The sequence below is a fragment of the Penaeus japonicus genome, unplaced genomic scaffold (genome assembly GCF_977035675.1).
Source record: "Penaeus japonicus unplaced genomic scaffold, GWHDUDI00000001_assembly GWHDUDI00000007, whole genome shotgun sequence".
NCBI classification, from domain to species: domain Eukaryota; kingdom Metazoa; phylum Arthropoda; class Malacostraca; order Decapoda; family Penaeidae; genus Penaeus; species Penaeus japonicus.
Genome location: NW_028234409.1, coordinates 24,996,431 through 25,006,430, shown reverse-complemented (window position 1 = coordinate 25,006,430; position 10,000 = coordinate 24,996,431). Strand labels below are relative to the sequence as shown.

Below are 10,000 nucleotides of genomic sequence, written 5' to 3'. Positions count from 1 at the left end.
AATAATATATATCTCTATATAGATATAATTATTATTATCGTATCATATATATATATAATATATATATATCATAATAATATATAAAATAGATATAGTCATATAAATTCTAAAGTAAAAATTCATATATATATATAATACGAGATATATATATCATTATATATATATATAATATATTATCATATATATATATATATAATATAGTAAATACATGTAACGGATAGACTAGATGGACATATACAAGATCATATAGTGATATATAGATTATAGTATATCATATATAAGCATAGGATACTATATATATATAGAATATATATATCATAATATATATTAATTATATATAAATACATGTCATAAATATATATAAATATAATATAATCATATATATAATAATATATATATATCATCATATACTATAATACTAATATATATATCATATTATACTATAGTAATACTAGATATGATAGATAAATTATAAATTAAGATATATCAAGTATAATATATAATATATATATTTCATAATATATATAAACTAATATATATATCATGATTATATATAATATATATATAAATAGATATCATATATATATATGATTAGCGATATATATGAATATATATATAATATATATAAAAAAATAAACTTTTATGCAAATTTAAAAAACATATAAATATATATATATATATACATATATAATAAATTAATATATATATAGTAAATATACTGTTGTATGTGTGGTGTGTGTGTGTGTGTGTGTTAATAATATATATATATGTGTAATATTATATATATATGAGTATATTTATATATAGTCCATATTTAATATATATATTAGAGAAAAAAAGATATATATATATAAATATATATCATAATATAATAATATATATTAGAAATAATATAAAAATTCATATATTTAAAACCAAAATTCTACATATAGATGTATATACGGAGCGTAAGGAGTTAACACACGTATATATACGTATATATAAATATATTATCACATATTATATATAATTAATTATCATTCTGTATATCTACTTATACTATGATGAATATATTTTTTTTATATATGTATTGATATCTTCAACATATTCAAATTAAAGTGGCAAATAGTAGACTATTATATAATGTAAGAAAAACAAAATATCATTATAACTATAATAGCATGAGATACAAAAATATAAAATGGATATATTGCTATATATATATCAATAATATATCTCATGTAATGCATTTATATAACTATAACATATATATAATATACTATAGATATATAATAGATACTAGTATATATATGTATATATATAATATATATAAAAATACATAATATATAACAATTATACATATATATATTAATATATAATATATAACATATATATATAAATATATATAATATATATATAATACTGTATATATATACAGTATATAGGATTAGAGATATAATATATATATACTGTTATATATATAATAATTACTATATATATAATAATAATATATACGTATGTAAATAATGAATATAAATATATCATATATATAATATATAGTGCGATATATATATTGCACATCAATAAATTGATCATTTACTAATCAAAGAGAGGACGCGACTCTGTGAATTCCCAGTCATACAGCTACGATTAGTCATCAATGCCTTCAACAAGCCAAATCAATGTACAATTCAAGAACTAGTAAATAAACAAATGTTAAGCTGCAAAAATACTGACAAAGAAAGACTTTCAAAGAGAGTTAATAAGCTTCTGGAAGTTGCATACTATTATTTGCAGATGTAAATTGTGCAGGATGTAACACAGGTGTTGTATTAGGAGCCCTTCGTGTGCAAATCCATGTTTCATATTATTTGATACTTGATGTTTTTTTTGCCTTATTTGATAAAATTAAACTCAAATATGCCCATAAAAATTCAATGGCAGAATATTCGGACTAAAATACTGAATGCTTATCATACAGCTACTGAAGGAAAACTAAGCCTATTACATCATCAGTTTGTACAGCATAAGAATAAATTTGTAAGAGGATGAACTATTTTACCAACTTAAAAAAAAATATTGAAGGAAATTTTTCCCATTTGTAATACTAGGATCAAGCTGCTTCAATTTAATTCACCAAAACAATATTGTGCAACCAAAAAAATCATCAATAAAAAGAAAGAAAGAAAGAAAAAAAACAATAAAAGCCCATCCTCTCACATTTACTATCAATACAAATGTAGATAAACCATTAGCTAGGAAGACCAAGTAGCTACTCAACATAACAAAGAGACAAGGACCTTCTTACTGTGCCCTCCTTATTAACTGTCTGTTTTCTTAATCTTGTAACCTTGCGACAGGAATTTCAGACAGCGCCGTTTCACTGTGGATTATACTTAGTCCTTCTGCTTGGGCTTGGACCCTACCAGTGGGTGAGTACGGAGGGGCATCAGGGATGGAGGGTCAGGGAGGTGGGGGCAAAAGATTGGAAGTTAGTGCCTCCACCGACATGGTATCTTTTGGTGCATTTCCAACATGCACACACTCATACATCCATAGGACAAAATTGGGAATTTTTCTGAGAATATCCTTTGAATGTCTGTATCTACAACATACACTGAATCATCACCAAAAAGTAATATTTAATGCCAAACATAAATAACTTATTTATACTATTAAAATCAAAATACACTCCTGCTTTAATCTATAATAACCCTGAATATACTACAAGAGTAAATGAGAGGTTCCTTACTACCTACAATTGAAAGAAATTATGGCACAGTTAATAATTCTTCAAGAAGAAATACCTGTTTTTCCTGAGTATCAGAATTCTGAAAACAATTATAACAAAGAAGAGAGAAAAAGAAAAAAGACAGAAAAAAAAAACAATCAAAGCTTTGCTACAATAAACTGCAAGCAAAAAAAAAAAAAAAAGAGATATCATTTCCCTATCCAACACCAGAACACTGTCCAAGCTGACCACATAAACACTTCATGAAAATCTTTAACAAAGGTGTCTTTAAAAATAATAGTACAGTGAAATTCAAAAACTTACAGGAGGCTTCTCTGCTTCCACTTTGGTCGGTTTTATATCCTGCTTTTGATGACGACTCTGGTAAAGAGATAAAACTCGAGATTAAAACAATACCTCAAAGAAATCATTATGTGTTGGGGAAGATTAGTAACTTCTTAAAATAATAAGAAATTTATGCTTTATCTTTCTCTCATATTTCATTTCTTTCTTTCTGACAATGTTTTCATGTTTATTCTTTAAGTATTTTTGCCATCCTTTTTTTTTTTATTTTTTTGTTCTTTTTTTTCTTATTTCCTTTTTTGTTTTAGCCTTGCAATGTTCAATTATAGAGATGGCATGGCACCACAGGATATTTTCACCATCTTATAATGTAGTCGCAAGTACCAATGTAAGGGTCTGTGGCTCCAAACCTAATTCAAGAACACTTATCCTTATGATTATTTTTGCATGCCTAAAAAACTTTGAACACAATTTACAATATTCATGCCTTTATTGGTATAAGCTTAAGTGCATTTCTATAACCGGTGTATATGTGAAGACAGGGATGACTATATCAAGTGTCAGATCAACCAGTTTTCATGCATGTCTTAATTTACACAAGTGCATCCATGCAAAGAAGGATTGAGAGGATGGGACAGGAAGGGAGAAGGGTACAGGAAAAAGCAGAGAGAGGAGTGAGGAAGGAGGATAAAGGATGGAGACAGTGACAGGGGGAGAAAGGAAGACAGGTAGGGAAGGAGTAAGGGAAAGTGAGGAGGGAAGAAATGGCAGCAGCAGAGAGAGAAAGATGGGGGGGGAGAATGGAAGGGGAAGGGGAAGGGGAAGGGGAAGGGGGTTAAGGAGAGGGAGGAATAGGGGGAGACAGAGGGAAAAATGTGGAAATGCATACACAAGCATGTCATGTATGTTTGAGTAAAACTACACGTATATGGGAAAATACAAGGAGCTTTGAAAAAGGGTTTATCAGTATAAACCAAGATACATTTAGTATCTTAGCTTTCTTTGGAAAGTGTTTAAGGTTCCCAGCCACACTTCTAGACTGCTTATATGTAACCCATTCACATCAGCGTAATATTTCACTCTCCCTGGGTGACGTTCTAGAATGTTTTACATTGTTTCATATATAAAATCATAGGAGTTCCATTTCTATAAACACATTTTCATTCACTTGTGAAAATAATGTAAACAAATACGAAAACCTCCAATTATCATTCTGTTGAAGCAGGCAAGTGAAAAGTGCTCATAACAGCGCAGCACAGCATCACGCCTGGAGAGATCTCATGCTTAGTCACTGGGCGTGCTTGTTACATAAAAGGCTAGATTGGCATTAAACAAATATAAACCCCTTCGTGAATGAGTTAAAAGCAATCATAATTACCATTATACATTAGCCATTTCCCCATGTTACATTAACTCACTGGCAAGAGAAATGTGTGCATACATAGACTTTATATATATATATATATATCTATATAATAATATATATATAATATAAAATATATATATATATATAAAAAAAATATATAAAATAAGATATATTTATAATATATATAGTATATATACACAGATGGCTCCATAAGGGCTTAAGTCACCATGGAGTAAATAAACAAGCCCACCTGACTTCACATGTGTACCCCATTAATTGTTTAAAAAATAATCACAATTTTTGTTGTTTTTACTCAATAATGACAATAATGATGACACTTCTTTTTAAAAAATCAAGGTAAGGACAGGTAAGCCCACGAATGCACAAATACGACTGAAAACAGACTTAAAAGTCTGGCCTGGGTGCTAATACTTTGTCACTAAGAATACTCAATACTGATAATGATAAATATTTTCCTTTTTTCCTAAATCAGAACAAAAAATACATTCAATCAAAGGTCCAAAAAGAAGTTCCTCCTAGTGCTACTATTCCAGATAATCCCATCCTTTTTCAAAAGACTAACCTTGTAGTTCAATAACCAATAGGAAGTGCATGGAATAGGGATAACCAAGGGATTAAATGACTAGTTACACAAATTCAACAAAGGTTAGCTGTGCACACAAGATGTTGGGGGAAAAATATCCCTGAAGAAACTACTTGACAGAAAAGAACTATCTTTTAAGAATTGTTGAAGCTACTTGACAGAAAAGAACTATCTTTCAAGAATTGTTGAAGCATTATCACTCAAAATAAAAGTGATTATACTAAAATTGCCAGAGTACTGTTATAGCAAGAATAACCTATCATTACTTATCAATCACAAACTATGTGTATGCATATTAATAATATTAACCCACACAGGACGGGTGGTACAGCATGTGTACCGCGCATTCAAAAGCCCAGTTGCCGGGCGGCACAGTATTGTGCCAGCCATTCAATTGATTTAGGCCTAATAATTCAAACGCCCCGGCATTTGGACATTCAAGGCTAGAATTCCCCCGTCGGGAATGGGTTAATGTAAATATGACAATTCCAATTACTTAGACTCGATTTTTCTTTCTTAAATACTATTGGATATGATAGCTCTGAACTAATTTTAACTACAATGCAATTCTTTGCGTCACAGTGTTTGCATTTGACCAGTCCTAAAAATGTCCTAAGACAGCTCAGAGAATTAAAATATGACATGTTTTAGATTTTAGTGTTAGCTTATTCCTACTCTCAAGACCTTTAGCAAAACTACGGCAAATGGATTATTCTAAAAATCAATAACTTATTGAATCCAAAATTGAAGACTAAAATACTGGTATCATACTTCTTTCCTCTGCCTTGTCTTGCTGTTTCTTCAGATTAGTTACTTAATATAGAACATATAATATAAATAATCACTAATCTTCTCTAGTAAATTAAGTTATTGACTCATTTATTTTTTACTTAACTCTCATATCTCAGCTGTGCAGAACTTATTACAAAAAAACTAAAACCATGAATTTCATAAGAAATTCTGCTATATAAATCACACAATATCACAGAGGGGAATAAAAAATAAATGGAAATATATGCAAAAATATGATATATATCTATCAATAACTGATGTGTCTACCTGTTCCAAAAGAATTTTCTTCTTTTCCAATTCCAGCTTTTGCCGTTCAAGTGTCAAGAGCTGCTCCTCCCGCTTGAGGATCTCAAGGTCCTTCTGGCCCTTGTGTCCCCCCGTTGATGAAGACAAAGATGGCGATCCTTTCACTACGCCAGGCTGAGGGTGATCAGATGTATTGCTTTTAAATGTTGGCTCTTCATGACAAACCAGTCTCTAACTTTCCCTAGTGCCACTTCATTGACCATTATCATATCAGTACACTTCATTTGAGGCAAATGAGCTCAAGGTTAATTACAGACCATAAAATGAAATGTGTAAAAAATTTGCTTCAAAAAGTGTTTCAAAGTTAGACTATAAGAAAACATCTTTCTAATCTTTCTATGCCTGCCCTGTTCAAGGTTTGATGATAATCAAATCTGACAACTACTCACACTAACATTTTCCATTAAGTATCAACTTTGTTTATTCAACTCAATAATCAAAACACAAAAATAGCAGCAGCAGCAACAGTAGCATTTGTAATCAACATTAAAATTCAATATATCTACAATGAATATTTCACTTCCTCCCTCTGTTTCAATTAAACTGCTCAGAATTTTACTTAACAGGCTCTAATTCTACTGGGCTGATGGTTATAAAATGAATAAAATCTTTCCATTAGATGATAATAATAGTGAATAACTTTCATGATAAATCTTGGAATATTTCATCTCTCTGAATATCTAACTAAACTTTGAATCCATATAGTACAGCCCTTGCTAAAATTCTATTGATACACCTTACTCTTCATGGAAAAATGCCAAAATAACTTCTCAATGGATGCATATGAAAAGTAGAACCAACTTCTATCAAATGTACTAAAAAGAGAAGTTCAGAGAAGTATATACATGTTAAGAAACAAGCAAGCATGTCTATCATAAAAAATAAAAAAAATAAATAATATAGAATGAAATAAAATTAGAAAATTATAAATCAAGCCCAAATTCAAAGTTATTTTCTCCATTCTTAATTCCCTTTATGAGTCCAAACTTACATCAGGACTTATGAGACTACCCCATTTCTACAAAACTGACTCTTACCCTAAGTAAATAACGAGAGTTCAATAGGTACTCGATGGCCACTTACAAGTAACCAAATAGTTGCCAATCAAAAAAATCTCACTAAAATAATATGATATATACAGTTAAATATCTATAAATATAAGAATACACTTATACATATAATTACATAAATATAATCATACATTTATATCATCTAAAAATATGTATATATATGAATACATATACGTGTGTGTATATAAATATATATATATATATATATATATATATATATATATATATATAAAAATATATATATATATATATATATATAAAAATATATATATATAAATATATATATATAAATATTTATATATAAAATATATATATATAATCTATATATAATATCATATTTTGATATTTATATTCATATTTATATAAATGAAATATTATATATATATATATATATTATATATATATATATATTATATATATATATATATATATATAATATATATGTAGATATGTATATATATGTAGATATGCAATATATATGTAGATATTGCAAATAATGTGTTATAGATATGCAAATATATGTTAGATATGCAAATATATATATATATATATATATATATAAATAAATCATATATATATATATATATATAAATATATATAAATATATTTATAAATATATCATACCCTAAATATATATTATAAATATACATATAATAATTTTCAATATTAACCCAATAACGACGGGGGGTTGGTGACACACCGTGTGACGCGCAAATAGGGCGCGACGACGGTATGTCACAACCCGGTGTGACTCACCAGCAAATTCGTTCAACGACGGGCGTCACACTCGTGTGACGTGTCTGTAAAATATTCCAGTTTGATGGAGAATGAGATACGGGGAGTGTTCTAAGGCAAAATATAATCCGAAATAAGGGTTATTTTTATGTCTTTAAAAAAACAAATTTGTTTATTGACACTATGTTTACGCAATTTCTGCCTTTGCCGTGCACCCGCCATTGCAACAGCGGGCGGTAACAGGTAAAGTAAACAGGTAAACAGCAGAGATCTTACCTGAGTTTTCCTTGTCACTATGTCTGACGTCGACAGCGTGTGGACGTCACAGCGTGTGATGTCACAGCATGTGACGTCAATACGTGACGTTTTTGTCACGTGAATCGCGCGTCATCATTCACGTGACGTCACGTGCGACCGACATCACGGCATGTGTCGTCCATGATGACGTTTTGTCACTTGAGTCACGTTGAGTCACGTGACAAAGCGTCAACCATTTACGTTAAAATCGCGTGAGACCAACGTCACAGGATACAACGTCATATTCCATTGACCTGATTGGACCAACTTCCTCCGGACGTACTTCGATATGACCGTTGCCACCGGTCACCTGGCGGGAGATTGGGGCGAAACCTCGGGTATAAAAGGAGGGTCAACGACACCCCATAGAATCACTCTGACATGGCTGCCGAAGAGACAGCGCCAAACGCATCCTCCTCCCCTCCTCCTGTTCTGATGATGTTGATGAGCCCTCAGCCATCAACATCAGGGTTACGCCGCAGACCTGCCTCCTCTGCCTCGCGAAGACCTGACGTCCCCCCGACAGGTCATTTCCTCTGACGGGGAGAGTAGCGGGGACGAATACGTTCCTCGCAGGGCAGAGGAGGACAGTGATAATAGTACAAGGCTCGGAGGACGAGCTGGAACTTTATGTCAGCCAGGCGGACACGACCCTAGACAGTGCGAGCCTTTGTCAACCTTCGCCACCGGTATAAGTGTGGCGTAGGGAACGAACCTGGGACTCCTAATTTCGTTTGGGCGAAAGAGGGATAACGTTCCCGAAAAGGTTCGGGTTTGCTGGTCTCTCCTGGGTCAAGGCAGACCCTGGATGAAACAGCAGCCCCCTTGAGATCTTCCAGTGTTTTTTCACGACGATCTCCTTCAGCATATCATCCGCGAGACCAATAGGTGAGTTTGTAATTTTTTCCAACTGTTGACTTGTCTCCTATATTATTACAGTTTGAGTGTATATAACCCGTTTATGGAATTGTTTTACTGACAGTTTTTTGCTTTTTGTCTGCTTCTAGGTATGCAGGGATCTCTCCTCCTGTTCTCCCCTCATATGGAGGAAGTGGACTCCCATGTCCAAGGAGGAGCTGATGGCTTACTTTGGCTTGCGGTGACCATGGGGTTCCACACGAGTCCCGTGCTACCGGGATTTCTGGTCCCACCATCCAACTGTTGCTTTTTCCCGCGTCGAGCTTTTTCCACAGACGGATGTCCAGGGATAGGTTTTGACCACCCTTGACCAACCCCACCTCCATTTCGCGCATCTGGAGGATGGGGAACAGGTTCCCCAGAGGACCGTCTGTGGAAAAGCTCCGCCCCCCCCAGCCGGTATAGACGCCCTCAACACTGCTTTCGTGTGAGTCCTTTGGGTCCCCGAGAAAGACATCGCCATTGACGAGGTCTTTGTGGAAGTTCCACGGGTAGACTGAGGTTTGTAAAACCTTCAACAAGAACAAGCGGGCACGGTTCGGGTTTGAAGGTTTATAAATTGTCGGCCAGTACTGTCCCGTTCCCAGCGGTTACACGTCGTCGTTTTCCGGATTTATACGGGCCAGGATAAGAGCACTGTGCCGGCCTCTGAACGCAAGTCCAGTCCTGGACTTGTTGGAGAGATGAGTAGTAGCATGGGGAAAGGGTACTGTGGTCTTTGTAGACCAACTGGTACACTTCCCATCTCTCTTCCACATTCTCCAGTCCCTGACGGACTAATGCAGTGGGTACAGTGAGAGGTTGTCACGTAAGTGGATTGCCCCGTGTACCTCACCTGTGAAAAGGGGAGGGGCGGACGTGGGACTATAGGGGGAGCAGCAACACAGGGTTGGCTTGCT

At 32.9% G+C, this 10,000-nt stretch overlaps 1 protein-coding gene across 8 annotated transcripts in view; it reads right to left on the bottom strand.

The window, feature by feature from the left end:
• The window catches only part of LOC122243099 (uncharacterized), a 110,633-nt gene that overhangs the window by 60,353 nt on the left and 40,280 nt on the right, over nt 1-10,000 (bottom strand). For 6 of the 8 annotated variants that reach the window (XM_086538584.1, XM_086538585.1, XM_086538587.1 and 3 more), the window contains 2 exons: nt 6,043-6,195; nt 3,035-3,091 (listed from right to left, as the gene is read on the bottom strand). In XM_086538584.1, the coding sequence (XP_086394710.1) occupies nt 3,035-3,091; nt 6,043-6,195 (210 nt within the window). The remainder of the gene's footprint in view (nt 1-3,034; nt 3,092-6,042; nt 6,196-10,000) is intronic. The other 2 variants (XM_086538591.1, XM_086538592.1) reach the window with 1 other exon arrangement.